The sequence below is a fragment of the Pezoporus occidentalis genome, unplaced genomic scaffold (genome assembly GCF_034315485.1).
Source record: "Pezoporus occidentalis ecotype Australia unplaced genomic scaffold, CSIRO_AGI_Poc_V1 ctg262, whole genome shotgun sequence".
Taxonomy (NCBI): domain Eukaryota; kingdom Metazoa; phylum Chordata; class Aves; order Psittaciformes; family Psittacidae; genus Pezoporus; species Pezoporus occidentalis.
The window spans coordinates 82,027-105,215 of NW_026914523.1; the positions used below are offsets into that span (position 1 = coordinate 82,027).

Consider the following 23,189-nt stretch of genomic DNA (forward strand, 5'->3'; position numbering starts at 1 on the left):
GGTGAGCTCCGTGGGCTGAGGGCAGCCCAGAGCCCACTGCAGGGCCGGGGTCCTCCTCATGCATGGATCTCTGTCTGCTCAAGCTTGTTCTCTTCTCTGGGTGTAGTGGGTCAGGGTGGCAGTCCCTTCCACAGTAAACCCCTCATGCCACCTGGGTTGGGAGCAGTGGACAGATTGTTTACACTTCTGAAGAGTAATAATGCCTTAGCCATTATCATGTATTGGTCTGTAACTCTCTGTTCCAGTTTAGTGCTTTGCATTGGCAATCCTTGTGTGATCTGGGCTATGCAGGGTAAGAAAACATCTCACAGAATCTCAGACTGGTTTGGGTTGGAGGGGACCTCAAAGCTCAGCCACTTCCACCCCCTGCCAGAGGCAGGGACCCCTTCCACTAGAGCGGCTTGCTCCAAGCCCCTGTGTCCAACGTGGCCTTGAGCACTGCCGGGGATGGGGCAGCCACAGCTCCTCTGGGCACCCTGTGCCAGCGCCTCAGCACCCTCACAGGGAAGAGCTCCTGCCCCAGCTCTGCTTTCGCTCTATTGCCTTCCTACCGCCTCCTTTAGCGCAGGAGGCCGGGATCCGGCCCCTCAGCCCCGCCCCCCGGAAGCAGCTGTCCTCGCTGCCGGCGGCGGGCTGGGCTGGGCCGGGCCGCTGCGCTCCGCCATGGCCGCCGGGCCGCGGGCTCCGGCCCCGCACCGCTCCGCGCCGTCCCGGCGCTCTCCGCGCTGAGCCGAGCCCCGGCTCCGCTGCCCCCCGCCATGGGCTCGCTGTTCCGCGGGGAGCCCATGTGCCTGGCGCAGCTCTTCCTGCAGAGCGGCTCGGCCTACGAGTGCCTCAGCGAGGTGGGCGAGCGTGGCCTGGCCGAGTTCCGAGACGTGAGTACCGGCGGCGCGGCCCTCTGGGTGCACGAGGGGGGTAAAAGGACCCTGAAGGGCCCAGCGGCGCGGGGGACGCCGAGCAGCGAGAGGCGCGGTTGGGTGGGTGAAGGTCTCATTGCCATGGCCCGATGCTCCGTTCCCGTCTGACTTGCCGGCGTTGGGGCTAATCCTGGTACTGCATTCGGGTGATGGAAAGGCAACGTGGAGCCCCAGCCGCCCAGAGGCTGTAGGCAAAGCTGTTTGGGCATGCTGTGTCCCACCTTTCTCCCAGGAGTAGCTTAAACTTGGGTGGCTTTTTGCAGTAGGATCCCATGGGAGAGCCCATTGCCCACTTGAGACGCAGTTGACTTTAGGTTGCATGTGTGTGTGCACAGCTAATGGATACATCCCCCCGACAGCTCGATAGAAGTATCTTGGCTCTCTGTAGGTTTTAATTCAACATCACAGGTTGCTGGTTTGTAAATCATATCTGTTCCCGGAAGAGCAATTCACCTGGGCAGAAACTATGTGCCTGAGTAACATAAAATTGGGTCGGGTAGTTATTAACATTGTTACTGCATCGTCTCATCATAATTACATGATCTTTGCCTGCTGACAGACTTTGGAATTTCATCCAAGTTATCTTTAGAATACGTTGCAAAATCATTGTAGGGAAAGTAGGGAGAACTTAAATTAACAGCTAGTTGGTAAATATGGCAGGTAGGAAGAGATGGATGTGTAAGAATCATTACATGCAGGTTACGTGTAACATTTTGATGCCATTCCAGGTACCATTCCAGAAATAATGTGTTAGTGGTTCTGATTGACAAGCTGAATAAGTAGTTGGAGACAATCCAATGCTTGTGATATAGAATCATAGAATCATAGAATAGATAGGGTTGGAAAGGACCTTCAGATCATCCAGTTCCAACCCCCCTGCCATGGGCAGGGACACCTCACACTAAACCATCTCACCCAAGGCTCTGTCCAACCTGGCCTTGAACATGTCCAGGGATGGAACATTCACAACCTCCCTGGGCAACCCATTCCAGTGCCTCACCACCCTCACAGTAAAGGATTTCTTCCTTGTATCCAATCTAAACTTCCCCTGTTTCAGTTTTAACCCGTTACCCCTTGTCCTGTCACTACAGTCCCTAATGAAGAGCCCCTCCCCAGCATCCCTATAGCCCCCTTCAGATACTGGAAGGCTGCTCTGAGGTCTCCACGCAGCCTTCTCTTCTCCAGGCTGAACAGCCCAAACTTTCCCAGCCTGTCTTCATACGGGAGGTGCTTCAGTCCCCTGATCATCCTCATGGCCCTTCTCTGGACTTGTTCCAACAGTTCCATGTCCTTTTTATGTTGAGGACACCAGAACTGCACACAATGCTCCAGGTGAGGTCCCATGAGAGCAGAGTAGAGGGGCATAGAAAGAGTCTTACAAAACTTAACATTTCAAATAGATTCCGTGGAAATACGTCATAAAATTTGCTCGTAGAAAGGGTTTTGGTTAATTTGAAGTTGTTAAATGGTATTTTAAAACTGCAGGAAGAAGATTGGGAATAGTGTCTGCAGTAGATCTCATTACTTTCATATTTGAGTAAAGCTAGCAAAGGCATTGATAATTCTGCTTTGATAAAACCAACCTGGCTACTTGGAGGCTTCTTAATCTTTTTAGGTTTTCATACCTTCATAGCTGAAAAGCACCCTGTAGACACAGAGCACATAGAATATCTGCAGAATTGGCTCCACAAAGCCACAGAAATAGCTGTGGGGCTTTAATACCTAATAAGTATTTTTTCCTTCTCCTTCAGCTTAACCCAAATGTAAGCGTATTTCAGAGAAAATTTGTGAATGAAGTAAAGAAGTGTGAAGAAATGGAAAGAATACTTGGTGAGCTTGATTTTCCTGTCTGCCCTTTCTCACCTCTGGCATTATTAAAGTTTACGTTACTAGAGTGGAACTACAGTGAAGGTTTCAGCTCCAGGTTTTTAATCTTCCCAGTATTCCTGATCTGCATACTCTAGAATCTGATGAAGTTTTTATGTGTATGAAAAAATACATAAACTACACTCAAATGTAGCCTTTATGTAGCTTTTTAAAGCTGGAGATGACTTGTCTGTAATACTGAATTGGATCAGAACGTGAAAATATATTCCTTAGCTTGTCTTGATCTGCTGCAGCAGTTTTGAGTGTCATCTGAAGCTATTTAGGTTGGAAGTGATGTCTTGGGATCACCTCATGAACCTCCAGCTGGAGCAGGTTGTCCAGGGCTATGTCTGGTGGGATTTTGAACATGGAGACCGCATAGCTCTGGGCAGCCTGTTCCAATGTTTTCCCACTGATCCCTGTTTCTTGGGTTTGTGAGCTGTAAAACTGATTTGCAACACAACATGCGTGTGCTGAATAGGGATTGGGGTGATTTTTAAGCTCAGTAGTGAAGAAGAGCTGCTAATAGTGCTGCTAATAAATAAGTGATACCATTTCAGTATTGACTGCTTAAAACTCTACTGGGAAAAGGGAAGCTTTACTGTGGATATTTCCTTAAGATAAAGTCCATTTTTCATGTTCTGTAACGCAGTACTGTTGAACTTCCAAGCACCCTCAAAAGTTATTAATGATTGCATTCACATGGCAGTTAATGAATAGCGAAGAGGATGTGGAATGTTACAGCCAAGATGCAGATTTGTTCAGTATATCCTGAGGAAAAGTTACCATTGAAGGATTCTTTTTGTTAGAATCTCTCATCAGAGGCATGTGCTGGTCATGCCAAACCATCCCAGTAGCTAGTTGCTACATGCCCGGTGGGAGTTGCATTCGTTGTCAAGGTTACTTAAGCTGCCTTGTTTGATCACTTTTTATTCCAAACATGGTTCAATGAGCAAAATGTCAGTCTCTGCAGATGGTTAACAGAAAGTGCTATCTTGCAGCAGCAAAGAGACACTATGACATGGTAAAAGCTTCTTAAAAAGTACTTGTGGTTGGAAAATTTCAGTCAGAAGACTCTGAAGATTGCTTACTTCTGCAAACTTCCAAGACAGAGATGTGCTGTGTGTTTTATTCTTGGCCCCTCTCTTCTGAAGAGCACAGTGTGTGTTGTTGCTAAAATAAATGAATTAAATCGCTTGGGCCTGATGCTGCAGTGCCATCAGCACCATTAAGAACAGCTGAAGGTCAGCTCTGCAGCATTCTAGGAAGCACAGGGCAAAACAGTTTCCTTTCTGATTCTGTTTTCCTTTTCACTCCAGGCTATTTAGTACAAGAAATTAAAAAAGCAGATATTCCACTTCCTGAAGGAGATGTTGCTCCTCCTGCCCCTTTGCTGAAGCACATTCTAGAAATCCAGGTAACTTTTCCATGCAACAGATGCCAAAAGTGTAGCTCTGGATCTTGGAACTTTATTTTAAACTTAATTGCTTTCTATCTTACAACTTAAGTTAAGGGGGGGGGGGGGTACAGGAGCATTTGCTTTCCTCTTTGTCCAGTTTCCTTTCTTTCTGCCAGTGTTACTGCAGAGACTGCCAGTAAGGGTTTGATGCTGACACAAAGCTCCTGTGAAAGGGTCAAAGCTGACTCAGGGGGTTTGCAGTTGTCTCTCTCTTTTTGATGGATTGGCATATTACACTGTTGCTGCCTGTAGATGTAGTCCTTCCGCCTCATTTGTTGCTTTGGGACTTACCTAAGACTCTTTTCATGCATCCAAAATTTCCAGGGTGTGTGGGAGTTTTGTGTAGCCAGGGCTCTGCTTGTTTTGCTGCATTGCAAAACCTGGGGCTGTTTTCTCCGAGTGCTTTTTCTGGTATTATGTTAGAAGTAGAAGCTTGTAAAATGCAGGTATAATTTCATCTGATATTCTTGTTTTGCTGCATTTCCATTAAAATAATAGATTGGTGTCTTCCACCGTGTACTATTTGAAGTTCTAACTCCAAGTCTGCATTACTGAGCTTAGACACAAATTAGGGGCAGAACAGAAGATTTAACAGATGCCAGTGGAGGATTAACTGTGCTCAATACAAAGCAATCTTTGGCAGACTGAGGAATAAAACCTATGGAGCTTAAACGCCCATCATTGAGGCAAATTAACGTGCTTAAAATGAATTCTCCCCCAATTTCCAAAACAGTGGAACTGATTCTATGTTGTTTTTTGTCTGTGTCTTAGGAACAGTTGCAGAAACTGGAGACAGAATTGAGGGAAGTGACTAAAAACAAAGAAAAGTTGAGGAAAAACCTGCTTGAACTGACAGAATACATGTGCATGTTGGAGGTCACACAGCGATTTGTCAGGAGAACATCTGAGGTACTGCTCCTGTTTGGCGTGGATTGTGTGTCGTGGCATTTCTGTTGCCTGCTGTTAGTAGTTAAGTGTGTGACTTGATGCTGGGCTTTACAATGCTCTATCTCATTTGTTACTTGTGCTCAGTATCTAGAGACGGCAAGCTCCTGGGTTACAATGTGCTCATGTATATAGCGAAGCAGAGGGGCTTTGTCATTTCTCTGATGAATCATCTGAATGTTACTGCTGATGGCAATTGCAAATGAAGGTGTTTTTGTGTTATTTTGCTGCATAAGGTGTGCTAAGAAATTAACTATGTAACTTTTGCAACACTGTCATTACTAAGATCAGTGCACTTGAGATCTCAAAATATCTCTGTTGTCTGAACTGAACACAGGAAAGGGTTTTATGGTGTTTTTTTTAATTGAAATAATTTACTTACTTTCTTCTTTAGAATAATGAATGAATGGAAGTTGTTGTTTGTTTTCTTTCTGAAAGCTATGAATAATCTTTCTTTCTTTTGCAAGTATGAATCCCAGTTACATATAAATTATGAAGAATTTCCCTCTGTGGAGAATGAGCCATTGGTGGATTACAACTGCATGCACAGACTGGGTGCAAAGCTGGGGTAGGTACGGGTCAGGCTGCATACAGCGGGTTGTCAGTGTGGGCTGTTCCAAAGCTGCTTGATGAGCTGCTGGAAATAATGGGCTGTTTTCTAAAAGATGAACTATAGTGTGAGTGTTGTGATTTCACATGAGCCAGACCATTTTAGACAGGGTAAAAATCTGACCCAAATGTACTTTTGTAACAAAATTGGATTATTTGAAGAGATTAACATAGGAGAGCACCAAAACCACTGTCACAAAACTTCCATCAAACTGAGTATGTTTGATAAGGAAAATACCTAAGTCAGTTCTGCTGCTGTTCAAACTCTGTTCTAGGAAAAACACGGTGTTTTAATCACTTTGCAGTGGCAGCTGTAAATGTAATGTTATCCATCCCTGGCAGTGTTCAAGGCCAGGTTGGACAGAGCCTTGGGTGCCATGGTTTAGTGTGAGGTGTCCCTGCCCATGGCAGGGGGTTTGGAACTGGATGATCTTAAGGTCCTTTCCAACCCTAACTATTCTATGATTCTATGATTAATGGTATTGCCTACTTGCCTTTAAAATGATGTATGGATTCTGCTCTCTACAGCACTGTTGAGAGAGTATTTTACCCAGAAAAATTTAAGAACCTGACTTTCACAGAAAGAAATAAATATGATTCTAGTTCTGTGCTCAGTTTTACAATCGTTTCCAAATAGAAATTGAGTCTATTTTATATACGAGTTACTTCTCGTTTAAGGTGATGCTTCCTTCACTAGGGATGGCAGATGTTAAACTGGTGACTATATGATCCTGAGCGACGATATACTCCTGGGTTTTTAATTCTTCTTGTGGATTTTAGGTTCTTTTTCAATTTTCTTTTTCCATAGGTTCATATCTGGCTTAGTTCACATGGCAAAAGTGGAAGCATTCGAAAAAATGCTGTGGAGAGTCTGTAAAGGCTACACTATTCTTACATATGCAGAGTTGGATGAGTGTCTGGAAGATCCAGATACAGTGAGTAAACGTTACAACTGCCAGTTTATGTTGTTTGTACTGTTCATGAGATTTGGGAGAACTGTGCTCAGCTTTGCCTGCACTGAATGTGAATTATTTCCCAGTGCCCTTGGAAGGAAAACTATTTTAAAGCATTAGAACTTGTCAGACCTCAAAATTAGAGGTCTTGATGCCACCATAACTATTGGAATGGCAATTAAATTTATCAAGGTTCAGCTTGATGAGTGCAGAACTTTACTGTGGAATAGCAGTGACTTTATGGCTGGCTACCTTGATCAAAATACATGGCAAGGATGGCTGCTTGGATATTTATTAACTAGGTCTGTACAGACCTTTCAATAGTCGTTTTACTTGTTCATTCAGTAGTTCAGGGAAAAAAGGTTGAGTAGATTTGGTCTTCTATGAAGTTTTCTCTCTGAACTTCAGGAATTTGCTTTCTGTGAGTCAGCAGTTAGGGCTGCCTAATCTGACGCTTCTAAATGCTTCAAGCCTAATTTGTAACATTTTGATTTGTAAAGACTTTTCTGTTGCTAATAGTTCTGAGATGATAAAAATAATCTCCTATTTTCCCTTAAAATGGTTTCTGTTTTTCTTTGATATAGAAAAAACCAAGGTGTTTGCAGACTTCAATTTTATATCTTGATCTTCACTAACTTGGTGGAAAGTTAATGCTACTTACACAACTTTTTCTGATTATTCAAATTGGTTATTTTGCTCTGTATGATGTTAGAGTTTGTTAAATACAGACCTCATCAAAACAACTTCTTTGGGTTTTTTTAGGGTGAAACCACAAAATGGTTTGTTTTTTTAGTATCCTATTGGGGTGAACAGATTGGCCAGAAAGTTAAGAAGATTTGTGACTGGTAAGAAGTAAAACTTCATATGTGTAATTTCTTTATACCGGAGTTGTTTTCTTTCTAGTTTCTCCCCTTCCTTGATTTTTAGTGTTGATTTTTAGGCAAGCTTTCTTAAGTTAAATTTGTTGCCCCTTTCCTTGCGTCTAGCTTTATCATTATGCAATGTAGAAATAAATGTATGAGTCATTTTAGCTGCAGTCCTTATTAAGCACAGGCAAAATACTGGCTCTCTCAGTGGAATCTGTTCCGTGGTTATTAAATGGCATGTTGCAGATTTGACTAGGGCAAGGGGCTGGGTGATTTGTTCTGGTTTAGTCTGGTTATTTAACACAGTCTTGTTTTGCTGTAGCTATCACTGTCATGTGTACCCCTACCCAAACAGCATGGAGGAGCGCGGGGCAGTTATTGAGGGACTAAATGTTCGTATTCAGGATCTTCATATTGTGAGTAAATAACAGTGTTCCTTTTGCTGTACTTATTGCACCACAGAAAACAATATATTAATTAAATATATGAGTATGGTTCTAAAATACATTGGCTTTGGATCTGCATATGACTCTATAACTCCCTGGTCTGGTGTTGCATGTATCTGTTGAAGTTCAGGGTACTTGGCCTTGCGTTCTGTTTTAAGCAGTGGTTAGTGTGCTCTCTTACAAACGTAATCTATCACTGGACAAATAGTAGGTGCTCTTTCTGTGCTCCTTTCACAAAACCACTGTTGTATTTTCAGTTAAATCCTTTTGTTTTTTCCTTGGACAAAGGTGCTGCATAAAACTGAGGATTACTTACGCCAAGTCTTGTGTAAGGCATCTGAATCCATCTATACATGGATTATCCAAGTGAAGAAGATGAAAGCCATATATCATGTCCTCAACCTGTGTAGTTTTGATGTCACAAATAAATGTTTAATTGCTGAGGTTTGGTGTCCAGTGGCTGATCTGCAAAGTCTGCGCCATGCATTGGAGGAAGGCTCAGTAAGTCAGCTGAATGCTTGCTGGTGTTAAAACTGTTGGCTTGACCTAATTTATTTTCTTTCCTTATCTGTAGAGTTATTTAAAATGGGCTAAAAGTAAGTCATAGGGGTTGGGAGTGGTGTGCAGTTTTAGTATTTTTTCCCTTTAATAACTTCTGTGTTGGACCCAAGTGTGACTGGCTCACAGTGCTGTTTGGAGTCAAGTCAGAGGTGCAAATTCCCTTGTGTTGAGTGCAAGCTCTGTTGTCTTGTTTTATAGGAGAGAATTTTTAGTAACAAATCTTTGTTTTATAATACTGAGTGATGAGTCCCATCTGAGGTTTCATATAAAGTAAGGATTAGAACACTGCATAAGCAGTGTTATCAGAGGAAAAGATTAATCTTAAGTTTTTAGGCACAAAGAGATAAATGTTAAACTTGGGGCTTAATTTGTTACAGGATCAGTGCAACTGCTAATAGAGGAAGTGTGTTCATTTTGATTAGATAAAGCATCCACTGAGGTTTTTATATAAATGTCTTCTTTCTGCCTATAACTAGAGGAAGAGTGGAGCTACAGTTTCTTCATTCATGAATACCATCCCAACAACACAACCTCCTCCAACTTTGATACGCACTAATAAATTCACCTCAGGGTTCCAAAACATTGTTGATGCTTATGGAGTTGGAAACTATGGGGAAGTTAATCCAGGTTGGTCCTTCTGAAATGGGAACTGTGAGCTATCATTACTGCTCCCCTTGTTAAGTGTTTAAATACCTTGCTGACTTAGACACTAGTAAAGGCAAAATGGTGACAACCATACTACTTATGAGTAGCTGTTTTAAAAATGAAAGTAGCTCATCAGAAGTACAAATGGTCTCCAAAAAGTAAGACGGGATTCTATTTGGATTAGTTATTTTAGCACTAAAGATACTGATAATAGTTGTATAGTGTTCCTTTATATATTGTACTTTGGGTGAGATAAGCTATTTAGGAGGAAAAAAAGCTTTGGTAATGGCTGTTGATCTTACTGAAACATGGAGCTTATCGCTTGAAAAAATGCAACTTGTACAGCCCAGTTAGTTTAATGTCCTTATGTAATTTTGTAGCTATGTTGACTCTGTCATACTGTACGTTATAAGAATGTACATTATAATACAGAACTGTTTGTTTGGGGCTTATTTCCTGGGCTCATATTGCCATCCTCAGAATTGCCAGCTAATGCTCCACTGCAGAGTTCTTGTTACTAAGGGATACACAATAAGTAAGCTTTAAACCGAGTTACATTTATAGAAAAGGTCTATTAGTAGGGGGTGAAATGTCTTTCAAACTTAAAGCTGAGAGGTGTTTGAGAGGTTAAAGTAGTTGAATTGCTTGGGCATAATTCAGAGAGCAGTCATCTGCTGTGCTATACACCTGAAATCTGTTCTTTTGTCATTCCAGCTCTCTACACTATCATCACTTTTCCCTTCCTGTTTGCTGTTATGTTTGGAGACTTTGGGCACGGCCTGCTAATGTTCATATTTGCACTCCTGACAATACTGTATGAAAACCACCCTCGATTACAAAGATCACAAGATGAGGTAAAAGGAATTACAAATAATTTACTTCCCATCCAGCAAGATAACTTCAATTGAATAATTACTGTGTTTCTGAAAAATACTCTTTATAGCACATGTATTAGGCTGGATTTTCTCCTTTGTTGCAGGATTTCCTGTGTTTGATTGCTCAAGATTAATGTGATACCCTAGCAAACTCTTCACTTTTCTTTGAAAGGGCAGAAATAATCAAGTTGCAGTGAAAGACAGACAAAGATTAGTAGATACTGTTGGGCTTATCTTTCCTTCTGTTAGGGCTGCTCAGTGATGTGTGTGTTTTACAGCATGTGATTACAGCAACTAATGTTGAGGATAAACTGATTATTCAGATTTCATTTTCTTGTTTCTGAAAATGACTTGTAGTTTGACATATATTAAATTTAAGTAATTTTTGAATCATACAGGGTTGGAATGCAGGAACACCTGCATCTCTCATTAGAATTATATTTAATTAAGAATGGCTGCAAATGTCTTAACTTCTTGAAAACTAGTTTCCAGTGAAAACACTTTCCAGGAAGAAAACATGGATTAAAAAGTGTAATGGTGCCAATGAGGAAAGTCTCAGTTTGTTATGGGTGCTTGCTTGGGGACTTCAGTTCTCTGCATTCAATTTAACCACAGTTGCCTTTCAGAATATACTTGCTGCTTGTTCTGTTTTCTAACACATGCAAACCTTTATGTATAAATCACTGTCATATAAAGCTGTGAATGTGGGGAGCTGAACTGCACTCATTTGGTGGCTGACATTGTAAATTGCAGATTCATGTACATAAAGCAAAATTTTGTGTTAAATTTTGGTTGGCTTCTTCTTTATATTCCTTAATGACTGTTCACAAGAGTTTTTAGAAGTCTTTCTATGGCAAAAACGTGTTTCTCTTAGAAATGTTCAGATAACAGTTGTTCACATGGCAGATGATGATCTTTCCTTTTATCTTCTTTCCAATACTTACAGATAATGAGAATGTTATTTGAAGGCCGCTATGTTCTTTTATTGATGGGTCTGTTTTCTGTATACACTGGATTGATCTATAATGACTGTTTTTCAAAGTCAGTAAATCTATTTGGTTCTGGATGGAATGTTTCTGCAATGTTTGAACAGAGGGTTTGGCGGTGAGTAGCAGCCTCTGTGTGCTATACCATTAAACCAAAAATGTACTTCCTGCAACAGTTTAATCCTTTTGCTCACCCATTTTAACCATCCTTATATTGCGAGTAGTAAGGTAGCAAGTTCTGGTGCACTAAGGGCTGCGTGATAGATAGGAATAGTTATTAAAAATACATCAAATTGCCCATTATCTTAAAGTGGGAAGTCCACAGAGAGCACAATTTCTTGCAAAACCACTATTAGAATTTGAATATTTAATTCAGTCAGTGTATTGGGTCAGTCTTGTATTTATCAGTGCTACCTTGCTGCATTTACATATCACCTGGAACATTTTCTAGGGTATTATCATTTAGTATAGATGACAGTCAGTCTTCCCTGGAACAAATAATGCTATATACTAGCTAATAACTTCTAGTGATTAAAAACTACAGCTGGGATAGGATCTTTTAATGGGTAGTAAGAACTTGCAGCTTACTTTATGAAGTGGTATTTCAAGGGTTTATTCAGTATCTAAATCGTCCTAGGTGTGTTTTGCATCTTGTTTTTTGTGGTCTCACAAAGGTGTTCTTATGAATGGCTGCACACTTCAGTAGTACTGGAAAATCCTAACAGAAGGCAATAGAGCTTTGCGTTGTGTATTCTTTTTATTTGTAAGAAGTGCACTGCTTCCTGTGTTATGGTTTGTCTTTATGCTGATGGTTCTATTTCCAAAACAAAACCTGTATTTTCCAGGAGAGGTTTGTATGCATCAGACTGTGAAAGGAATAGAAAACACAGGGCTAGTTTTGGAGAAATTTATCCTAGGTTGTGTTTCTTGAATAAACAACCAAACAGCATTAGCATTTACAGTAAAGAAATCCATAATTCACAATGAAATTACCCATCAATCATTAATCTCTGCAGTTTTTCTTGATAGTTAAGAAGAAAGTAGGTTATGTGAATTTTCAAACCTCCTTTTTCATGAAGTGGGATAACCTCAGCACTGAGGTGTCATGACCCTTTGGTATTTAAGTGTTCACAGCTTGCATCTCATTTTGCTTCAAAACCACTGACTTTGGTTAAAATGTGAACAGGTCGTGAGTGCCATGTTATTAGAGTGGAAACGCATCCAAATGGAAAGGGAAAGAAGATGCCAATTATTTTGGGGCGTTAGTTAAGTTTATATGAAAGCAAATTGTGAGCTTTTTAAATGAAACTTTCCATTCTAGGGGAATGAGGAATAAAATCCAGAAATTTCCCTTTCAAAGACAGTTAGTGTGAATTAAGCCCAGACTCTGAGTTTCTAGAGATTTCTAGAATCTGTTGTTTTTATTAGCTGGGCCCTTTGTGCCTAGAAATCCTTTTATTCTCTTAAAAGTCTTACAGTGGGTGAGCAGGTCATGTCAAGCAAAGCAGGAGCAATGTCGTGCTGACTGAAAGTACATGTCGTTACTATGTTGAAACATGTCAGGTCTAATGGTGTTTTTCTTTCTCTGCAGTCTTGAGGATCTGAAGTCTAATCGTTATTTAGCACTGGATCCAAATGTTTCTGGTGTATATAATGGAGCTTATCCCTTTGGAATTGATCCGGTTAGTTCTATTTGTTTAAATTATCCATTTGTGGTGATCAGCCATTTGTAAATTAGGCTTTGTTATGTGTATGAGGAGGATAAATCTAACTATGGAAAAAATACATTTCTGCTTGCATTCTCCAGTCAAAAAGAGCTTTTCCCTTCACAAGTCAAAGATTTAACTGCTTTCACAAAACTTAAATCTCAGTTGTGATCCCCATTTGAGGTGGAAGTCTGGTGTCCAATAGAGAAAGGACAGAGTTTTATTCCTCCTGTGACACTGTTCTTTAATGCTGGTTTTGTTTTCTCTTCTTCAGATTTGGAATCTGGCAAGCAACCGTCTCAGTTTTTTAAACTCTTTCAAGATGAAAATGTCTGTGATTTTTGGAGTTACTCACATGACGTTTGGAGTTGTATTAGGGGTATTTAACCACTTGTAAGTACAAGAAGTTAAGATAATATTAACATTGTCATTTTTGTCAAGTCTTGGATTATAACCGTTGATCTGGTAAGAGAAACTGGAACAACTTTAAAACTGGCACAATAGTATTTATGAGGTCATCCTTCACATAAATAAGATGATGGGTCAGTGTTATGCCAGAAAATCTGAAGACATTAACTAATACAAGATGCTATTTCACTTATTCCTAAATTGAGATTCATGCCTCTGAGGTCTTGATTTCCACTGAAATACTTGATTAAAGTTTCACTGAATATGAAGAAATCGGTTCTGGATTGTAATTTCAGTCTTGCTGTTTAAAAGTGCTGGGAACTCTTCTGTTTTATTGAAATCATGTTTGTAAAACTCATTTTTCATTCCCCTCATCCCCATTTATCATTGCAGGCATTTTGAGAAGAAGTATAATATTTATTTGGTTTTTCTTCCTGAACTTTTATTCATGATGTGCATCTTTGGCTACCTTGTGTTTCTGATCTTCTTCAAATGGTTGGCGTACTCTGCAGAGAACTCTACATCTGCTCCTAGTATTCTGATTCAATTTATTAACATGTTCCTGTTTACTGGTGATGAAACAGAGCCCTTCTACACTGGACAGGTTAGCATTGTTATTACAAGCTTCTGAAGACCCCATGTCCCCTGTGCAGATAACGTTTTGCCAGTTATGAAAGGCTGAGTGTCTCCTGGGAAGGGGAGTGTTATCAGCCTAAGGGGAAATCGAATGCATGTTATGATTCAGCGACATATTTATACTCTTTAACTGATTGTACAGTTTTATGTAGTGATTTGTGAAAACACCTGTTTCTAGAACAAAATCTCCCAAGTTAAAATTGAGGCTAGAGAACAGAGTCTTGCGCTTGTAATTATGGTGCTTTGGTATTTGCTGTAAATAATCTTACTAAACTGAATATGAGTAATGCCTTAATATAGAACCCAGACCTGAAGATTACACTAATTAAAGAGTCTGATTAAGTAAAATACATATATGCATGTTCAATTTGGAGCACATGCTCACTGAAATCAGTAGTATTTTTCTTATGTTCAAACAGGCCTTTAAAGGAAAATGGGAAGGCTTTTCCAACTTCTGAATCTGTGATCTAATCTCATTTTTTCTTTCTCCCTCCAACAGGTTGCTCTGCAGAGGTTTTTACTTACTATTGCTTTTCTTTCTGTTCCTGTAATGCTTTTTGGCAAACCACTTTATTTATATTGGTTGCAGAGTGGAGGCCGAGGCATTAGAATGTACAGGGTAAGTATTGAGAGACACTTGCGTGCTTCTTCAGTGTAGAATTCAGCTGCTGTTGTATTGCATGGGATGTCCTTACTAGATACAGTTCTACGTAACTTGTAAAGTTTCTGACTGTAACATATAATGCAGCTTTAGTCCTTTAGCTCTCTTTTTGCTTTGCCTGTAAGTACTTTAAATTTCAAACCCAACACTGGCAGTCCATGTGGAGACACGACATGTTTCCATTTTGTAGAGTGGCTACAAGCTCGTTCGTAAAGAAAGCGAAGAAGAACTTTCTCTGTTGAGATGTCACGATGTAGAAGAAGGAAGCAGTCATTCAGACAGTGGGCACAGAGAGGTGGAAGGAGAGGAGGTAATGTTTTTACTGAATCTCTATTTTGTGTGTCCTTAAAAGCAAATGAGAAGTGGGAAATCAAGAAGGTAACCTGTATGCTGAGTCCCTGGAAGTGTTCAAGAAAATCAGTTGAGCTTTTACGAAGACCTTAATGCCTGAATGCAATTTACTTTGTTTTGTGTGTGCTGTTTTCTCATTATTTCTTGGTATGTTCAGATTGCTGCAGTAAACCACAATCTTGTCTGAAGTGGAGAACAGAGGAGTGGTTTATTTGTATCTATAGGCTTTGCATCTAAGTCCAGTTTTCTTAAAGAGTGGGATAAAAATCATGGGTTTTGTATGGTTTTATGGGTTCTTAAAATAAAGGCGAGAGGACGGCTGTCCAGCTCCCTATTAATTAATCTTGGCTTTTCATCCAGACAAAAGCCTTTCTATGTCTGCAAATAACATCTTGTGATGAGGATTACTGCTCCAAGGGGTTGGGAGACACGGGTGACATTCCACAGCTGTTGCTGTTGTTTAGTTTGAGCAAAGTTTTAAAGGTCTTAACTGATTCCACTGAGTCCATGTGAATTGAAAGACAAAAAATGGCTTCAATTTCCCAATATGCAGACTATGTATGGGACTTGCTTCACTGGGGTAGTAAACTCGTGCTTCTTATTATAGAAAATACAAGAATTGTTTGCTCAAATAAAATGTGTCTGTTCCATACAAAGTAAGCATTGAAATTTGCAGTATTATTAGTCTTGGAACTCTTTGTTAGCAACAAGTATTGAATATACTTGTTCATACTTGAACAAGTATGAGTTTACAGTATTATTTTTAGTTATTTTTCTGTCAGTAGCACTGCTAATGATTAATCCTGGTTTTAAAGATGCAGAAATTGACATGGTAAACTTACGACCTCAATAGAATGGGAATTAGAACTATAGCTGGTTTTACTCTTTAGAGTTTTCAAGTATTAGATCATATTCCTAGTGGAAAGCATAAATTGCGTTCATTTTATCTATTCACAAAGTTACTGGGGAAACTAACTGAAAGACCATAGCATGTAATTTTTTACTGTTGCCTGTGTAGTTGGGATCTCAAACATAGCTGATCTTTTTTTACTTGATATGAAATCGGTGTATTACCCCGTAATGGAAATTTTCTTTCATGTATATTAAGATTTGCAGAGCAGTGTTTTTGTTCTGTCATGTTGTACTGTGTTGTTTAAATGGATATAAATGTGTTTTTATGTTTTAGTTTAATTTTGCAGATATTTTTATGAATCAAGCAATTCATACCATTGAATACTGTCTAGGATGTATTTCTAATACAGCCTCATATCTGAGACTCTGGGCATTAAGTCTTGCTCATGCACGTAAGTGGGGGGCTTTATTATTTTGGTTGGTTGGTGGTTGGTTTTCTTCATGTCTTGATTTTTAATGCTGGTTGCAGGGAGGCTGGCCTGTTGAAGTGAAATTATCTACAAAATGATCTTTTTCTTAATTTATAAATACTCCCTCTTTAAACTAATCATGATCTAGAGAAAGCCCCCAAGCTAAAATTGTGACACTTTTTGGAATGTAGTGATGTTCTTCATTGATTGCTCTGTGTTGTAAAGAGGCCCATTATCTGAGCACAGTATTTCCTCACATAATAGTGAACCAGTAGTCACAGTACCATTTCCTGTTTTCCATTGATTGACTAGTTTGGAAGTATTTATGGTGTCTTAGTGTCATGGTTTAAAATGTTGCCAACAGTGAATCTCATTTTGAAACTGATGCACCTTTAAGTATTTCAGGGGAGGGAAGGAGAGGGGCAACTAACTTGGGTGTGGGGAAAAGGGGATGACGTGCTTGCAGTTCCCATGTTCAGCAGATCCTGTAGTACTGTTTAAACTAGAGTTCAGGTCAGAGTAGCTCACTGTGTGTGTGTATCCAGTATCAACACTAGCTAGGAAATCTTTTATTTTATAGAGTTATCAGAAGTTCTATGGCAAATGGTGATGAGAGTGGGTCTCCGTGTGGATACGACCTATGGTGTCTTACTGCTGGTCCCTGTTCTAGCCTTCTTTGCTGTGCTAACAGTTTTTATTCTTCTGGTCATGGAGGGGCTTTCTGCTTTTCTCCATGCTATACGACTTCACTGGTGAGTTCATTTTCTGTTTATACCACTTTAGCATGCACTGGCTTGTTTAAGAGGCATTTTTGTGTCAAAATATTAGGTGCCTTGTTAAAAATAAAAACATAAATTTGAACAGCCTCATGCTACTGTAATGTATTTATTTAATTATATTAAATAAACAGCTTGTTAGTTGAATAGGATCGTTCCTCTGGAATATTTTCAGTAAATTCAAATATTATATTGGCTTATGATGTGTATTAACCTCAACCACATTTAGAGTTCATTTTGGTGCAAACTGTGAGTGCATTTGATATATACTATTGCAGTTTTTTGCAGTACAGAATATCAGTAATGTGGGTATTTTTAATTTCAGTTTGATTATATCACAGAATGGCTTCAGTCCATTTATTCGGTTCAACAGAACACTTGCATGTATTAGTCAGCAAGACTTTTGCCAAAGTGGGCCTGCCAACCCTTAAGTGTTTTAATCCTTTCTTAGTCTTAAATTCATGAGCTGCACATCTGAGTGGATTCAGAGAATATTTAGTTTGAAACCTCATGAAATCTGCAGTATGGGAAAAAGCAGAGCTTTATGCACTACAGAGTATTGTCCTTATGATACTGTGTATTCGTAAAGCACTTAACTGCAGTTAACTAGAATACAAGTTAGTAAGAAATAAGAAACAAACCATTACAGCACCATGCTGGTGTGGTTGGGGCTCTGAGCAAGCTGAAGTTTGCCTGGGACTGTGCTAGGAAGCTTAAGTAGCTGCACAGAAAGCGTAAGTGACAGGATTAGGATTGGTTTTGTTCAGCTTCTTGCGTTGCACAGTTCTGTCCCTTGACAACCAGTCTTTTTGGATTAATCAGAGGCTTTTTTTCTCGTTTCAGGGTGGAATTTCAGAACAAGTTCTACTCTGGTGGAGGATACAAGTTTACGCCTTTCTCTTTCAAGCACATTTCTTCACATTTTAATAAAGATGATACGGCATAGTTTGGCTGCTGTCAGCAGAAATGGTTGGAATTGTCTGCAAATAATCATGTGATTGGATCTCACCTCTGAATGGTTTCTTGTAGGACAAAGTGTTTTTCCACTGATTGCCTTATAATGCAGCCAAATACTTCGGTAATACATACCTCCCGTAGGAATACATAGCAGAGCTGGAGCATCTTGTAAAGTATATAGATATAAAATGTACATTTTTCTTGATAAACTAATGTTGTAAATTAATTTTATTCTTGGAAAAAAAAGAAAAGTTGTTACTGCTTGTCCTAAACCCAGGGTGGACGTGTCTTTATTTTGTTGAGGCTATTTTCTTGAATGGCTACTTTTACGTTATCTGAAATACTCTTCATCACATTAAACATTCATTGCTACTCACTTACTTAAGATGCCATCTCATCTACTTAAGGAACAATGCAGTGTGCACGATTATGGAATGTAAATTTGTACACACGCTGCGCTCTGACCCTAACTGAAAATGTTAACTTTTATTCTGAGTTCTGCCCAGTTACTACTTTAATAACATCACAGCACTGGTTTATGGAGGAAGGCAGGATTGGAAGTGGAGGCTGGAAGCAAAACCCTTACTTCCCTGTGCAGAGAAGCTCTTACATGCTGTTCCCCAAAGCCGGTTGTGTGCAGTGCATCACTTGCAGTGACCTTAGTGGTTAAAAGCCATAGACCAAGGCTTTTAACACTGCCAGTCGTGGGCTCAAATAAAAAAATCCAACTGCCTACTAGGACTTTTTATCCCAGGTTATATCTTCTGTGGATCCCATGCAGCATTCCTACTCTTAGGAATAACTTCTGTGCATGGTCTAAAGGATGAGCCTCCCCCCATGTAAGGACGTACTTCCAGCGTTACCTGGTGGCGTTGAACCGAAGTTTATACCGTGGAAAGGAGTAATTTTGTACCAGTGTGCACATGGGGATATTTCCACGATTTAACACCTGTGCCGTACCAACAGCCGTTTGTTTCACGCGAATTCCGAATAAAACCTCGTCTGCGCTCTTTGTACCCTGCCCTTTCCCCGGCCCCGGGCAGCGCTGCCATGAGGAAACGTGTCCCGGGCGCGCGCGGAGCCTGAGGTAAACGGGCGGCCTCGCGGGGGCGGCCTCCTGAGGCGGGCGGGCTCTGGCATCGCTCCTCCCTGCCCTGTTGCTGTGGGCACCGGGAGGCGTCGGCCGGGCCTCGGGGCTCCGCCGCCATGAGCGCGGGCGATGTGCGGCTGCAGTGGGTGCGGGACCGAGCGCTCGCCGCCCTGGGGCTGACCCAGCCGGAGCCATTCGAGGAGCTGCTGAGCCGCGGCCATGGCGAGGAGGCGCGCACGGTGCTGCGGTTTTTCGAGCGGGGCACCCCCGAGGGCAGGGACGAGGAGACGGAGGCAGGAGCGGTGCTGCTGCTGCTGCGGGCCGAGTGGCGCGGCGGGGACGGTGAGGAGGGAGCGGGTGAGGTACCTGTCCTTCCCTGCCCAGCTCCTTGGGCCCCTGTTTGTCCTATGTGCTGAGCCCCAGCCCATCATGAAGGCGTTATCCCTGTCCTAGCTCCTTTCCCTTGCTTTCCATCCCTTGGGCCATGTCCAGTCCTGATCTCCTGTTCCACCCATTTCCAGACCTTTCTGTTTGTGCCCTGGTGGGATTTGCGCTGTCCCCACTGCAGAGCGGTTGTATCTTGCCTTCCCCCCATTTTGTGTGCTTGCAGTACAGGGCACACAGACCAGTTTGCAGGAGGAAGGCTCAGGTCACCTTCTTTCCTGAGCCGGTCGCTGAAATGGCGTCCTCTGTGGTGCTGGAAGGAAATAGGTGTTTTGAGCGGCCAAGGTGTAGTTGTTGGCGGCCGTGTTGCCACAGGGGCTGAATGGGAGTAAATGATGTGGCTGTCTAAAGCAGTATCTGTAACATAAACAGCTTCTTGTTCTAGGCAGCACATCCGGCTTTGTGTTCTCTGAAGTGTCTGCTTCAGGATGCTCCCTTGAAAGAACACTATCCTAGTTTGGCTTTTTCCAAACAGGTGGGAAGAAAGAGGCTGGTTGGGAAGAACTAAGTGAACTTGCAAACACACATCTTCCATCCAGTCGTTGTCTGTGACCTCTTTTACTGGCTTTAGAATTTCAGATCTTTAGAGATTAGTTTTATTTAAATAAATAGAATGGATATGTTGCCTTTAGGAGGAATGCATTAATTCCTCTTGCTTGAGAGTTGCAAGCTCTTCTCTTTCCTCTGATGCAGTTGGAAGTCGTGATCCTGTAAAGAGTTAAGGTTGGTCCAGTACTTTAACCACAGCATTGCAGATAAGCCTCTCACAAAAAACTGGAAAAGAATAAAGGAAAAAGGGTAGAAAGGAGATGTTCCATGGCTGAGAGATTCAGTTTTCTGCTGTGCCTGGTGTAACTCCCACAAGCTTCTGAAACTTGGTACTTGCAGAAGCAAAGAGGCATGGCCTTGTATTTTACAGCCATAAAACCATTTTGTTCATACTGTGCCAAAAGGACTGCAAGAATTAGGTGCTGAAGCCTGGTGTGGGTGTAAGACTGAAAGAATGGTACAGTTCAACTTCCTCCTCTGCACCTCTGAATGGAGGCAGCTGCAATGCTGCAGGTTAACACTCAAAAGCAGTAAGACAGGGAGAATTAGTTATTGCTTGATAATGATATCAGCACACAAAGGATCCAGTTGGGGATGCAGTTATGCCTTTTCCACTTCTCTTCAGTGTCCAGAAGCCTGTGCTGAAAGGGGAGGAAGACACCATGCACCTCAAGAGCATAAAATGGAGTTTGAAATTCTTGACTGGCTCTGGGATTCATGCTGTTGTTCCTGGGTTACAGCGTCTTCACCATAACTCCTTAGGCATGACTCAACTATAAGCGTTTTCCACATCATAGATCTGGCATGACAAACCCCATAGTTATTTGCATTTCCTTTTGCAAAGTGGTTTTGAAATGTGTTAATCTACTTATTTTGTCATAAACGATCAAATTTGTGTTGGAAAATGCTGGTAGGGATATTCTAAATAAAGACCAATTACCTGTGGAATGCAGTAGAGTCACTTACTTATTTGGATTCAGTTCTTCAGCAAAAGTCCTGTGGTAAAACGTACAATTAACACCAAGTTTGGATGGCTGGTTGTTGAAAGCTGATGCTGAAGATGGAAGAAAATGCTGTCAATTTGAGGAGGAAATTGGAAGGATTCATGTTATATGTGTGGAATATCTGTTTAACAATTCTCTTGTGCTATTCTTTGTTAGAGATGACTCGGAAAGGCAAGGCATCTCTGCAGTCTGGAGACAAAGAAAGTGGATCAGCTGTCTCTAGTGGGTCTGAACTGGAGCAAAGATCTACAACTGACAGTGTGGAGCATGCACCTCAAGTAGGTGTTGCATTTCACTCTGTTCCTTTGTGAGTACTGGCTTTCTGACACAAATGAAACTGGTGGGCACATTGCACTGGAGGTATAGTGCAGAGTAACTCAGAGCAGAACAGAACATTTTGAAAGAATGAGAATTTCCATTCAAAACCAATACCCTGTACTGTAACCTCTGACATTGGCTGACAAGGTGTTGCAAAGGTAATTTACTTAGCAAAAGTCAGACTTTTGGTGAGAAAATGCAGCAGAGAATTACTCAGGTGTCACATTTGCTATTCCCAGAGCTGCTTGTAAAAGAAAAGTTCCAGTTAAAATAACTGCTAGATAAAGACATCATGAGAGGAGCATGTAAGGAACTGTGAACGGAAACTTTTTTACCTCTTTTACATAATTAGCTGGTCAGGGTGGTATTTGTAACTAGATTTGGTTTATGACTGATATGCAGGTGGAAGGGGAATAGGTACTCGTACATTCTCAGAAAGGTATGGAGGGGTAAGCATTTAAGTGCTTTTTGGTTTCCTATGTTTCAAGGACTAAAGTTTGAAACAGTTCTCTTGGTCTGGAAGTCAACATTGTTTCTAAAGCTGATGGGTTTTACTGTTACCTGAGTGATTTTTTTAGAATTTCGTTTTTGTTAGTAGTTTTCTTCGACAGTGATGTGAAGATAAGGGAGTTAAAACTAACGATTCTGTCCTTTTGCTTACAGCAGGCAAACAATTTCTTACTGTTAAGAAACGTGGCAGAAAACAGGAATAGTCAGAATTCCTTTTTATTTTTCTGTTTCAGCTACAAAAGGATGGCAAAGTGCGTTTTTTTGTGGCTCTTGATGAAATTCCTGAAGAATTTGTGTCAGATTCTACTGTGTATTTTCTGAGGGACACAAATGGTATGTGCCTGACTCAAATTCCGATACACAGCAGCAGTGTGTTTTATTCTGGTAGTTCATAAACTCAATGACAATAGTTATTCCAGCATCTGGATTAGCCCTGTTTCTGGTCTCAGTCAGACCTCAGTATCTAGCTCCAGCCCCATAGGAAACAGCTTCTACACTAAAGCAAACAGGCATTTCCACACCTATCTCCAGGAACGCTCACAGTACGTTAACTTTAATGTAGTGCCAGTGACTGGTTCCAGCATGAATATTTAAGGGGGCTCACCAAGCAGCCATATGAGTGGTTTGAGGCTGTGGTAAGGACACTATGCTTTCTGCATCGAATAATCAGATTTATGCTAATTGTTTGTATACTGTTTAGAAAGTGTTACTGAACCCAGTGACCTGGCTGAAGCTAATGAAGTTCTCCCTGAAGTGATACAGTTTGGTGTACTGACCAATGATTCTCTTTTGATGCTTAAGAATGTCGTCCCACAGGTAAGTGTGTTACAGCTTTTACATATGGAGTGTTTCTGAGTGATTTGCCTATTTAGTATTCTGCAGACCAGATGAGCTATGCATAAGAAATACTAACATTTAACGAGTGACTCATATGCCAAATAGAGTTTTTGTTAATCCTTATTTGATATTTTATTCCCAAATTTTTGTAAAAATGTGGAGACGGGCATTATTTCATTGCCTGGCCCTATATGAGAAACATTTAAGAGTGTTTTTTAATATGAAACATCTCATCTGTGGTACCTGCTTGAATTACAGATGTTTTCAGCAGCTCTCTCCTATGGTCAGCAGCAGACTGGGGAAACTTCATTTCATCCAGATAGTGAAAACACAGATTCTGAGAAGAGGAATTTACATGAGACTGAGTTTGCAGAAAAGAAAGACCAGGCTATGGAACACTATAAAACTCAGATGAGGAACAAGATTCAACTGGATGAGCAGCAGACTGCACAACAGATTGCAGGTGAGTGTTCTGCCTGTGCCAGCACTCTG

The 23,189-nt window shown here is 41.0% G+C and overlaps 2 protein-coding genes across 8 annotated transcripts in view; both read left to right on the plus strand.

The window, feature by feature from the left end:
* Nucleotides 1-721: 721 nt before the first annotated feature.
* Nucleotides 722-18,217, plus strand: ATP6V0A2 (ATPase H+ transporting V0 subunit a2). Of its 2 annotated transcripts, XM_062624120.1 has the most exons (20): nucleotides 722-875; nucleotides 2,669-2,747; nucleotides 4,103-4,200; nucleotides 5,014-5,151; nucleotides 5,655-5,755; nucleotides 6,605-6,731; nucleotides 7,512-7,594; nucleotides 7,938-8,031; nucleotides 8,350-8,562; nucleotides 9,099-9,249; nucleotides 9,982-10,121; nucleotides 11,089-11,246; nucleotides 12,720-12,810; nucleotides 13,109-13,227; nucleotides 13,636-13,846; nucleotides 14,378-14,497; nucleotides 14,730-14,849; nucleotides 16,077-16,194; nucleotides 16,793-16,964; nucleotides 17,832-18,217. In XM_062624120.1, exons 1-20 carry the CDS (start codon nucleotides 759-761, stop codon nucleotides 17,932-17,934), a joined length of 2,553 nt encoding a protein of 850 aa, XP_062480104.1. In that variant the 5' UTR covers nucleotides 722-758; the 3' UTR covers nucleotides 17,935-18,217. The 2 variants fall into 2 exon arrangements, with proteins under 2 accessions (XP_062480104.1, XP_062480105.1); XM_062624121.1 differs by lacking the exon at nucleotides 2,669-2,747 and having other exon boundaries at nucleotides 769-875.
* Nucleotides 18,218-19,084: 867 nt separating this feature from the next.
* Nucleotides 19,085-23,189, plus strand: part of DNAH10 (dynein axonemal heavy chain 10) — a 54,161-nt gene continuing 50,056 nt past the window's right edge. For 5 of the 6 annotated variants that reach the window (XR_009965883.1, XR_009965884.1, XR_009965885.1 and 2 more), the window contains exons 1-5: nucleotides 19,085-19,392; nucleotides 21,189-21,310; nucleotides 22,094-22,193; nucleotides 22,561-22,676; nucleotides 22,956-23,160. Coding sequence is in view for 3 of the 6 variants with exons in the window: in XM_062624137.1 (XP_062480121.1) it covers nucleotides 19,152-19,392; nucleotides 21,189-21,310; nucleotides 22,094-22,193; nucleotides 22,561-22,676; nucleotides 22,956-23,160 (784 nt within the window). In the remaining 3 variants the exon portion in view is untranslated. The remainder of the gene's footprint in view (nucleotides 19,393-21,188; nucleotides 21,311-22,093; nucleotides 22,194-22,560; nucleotides 22,677-22,955; nucleotides 23,161-23,189) is intronic. The other variant, XM_062624138.1, reaches the window with a different exon arrangement.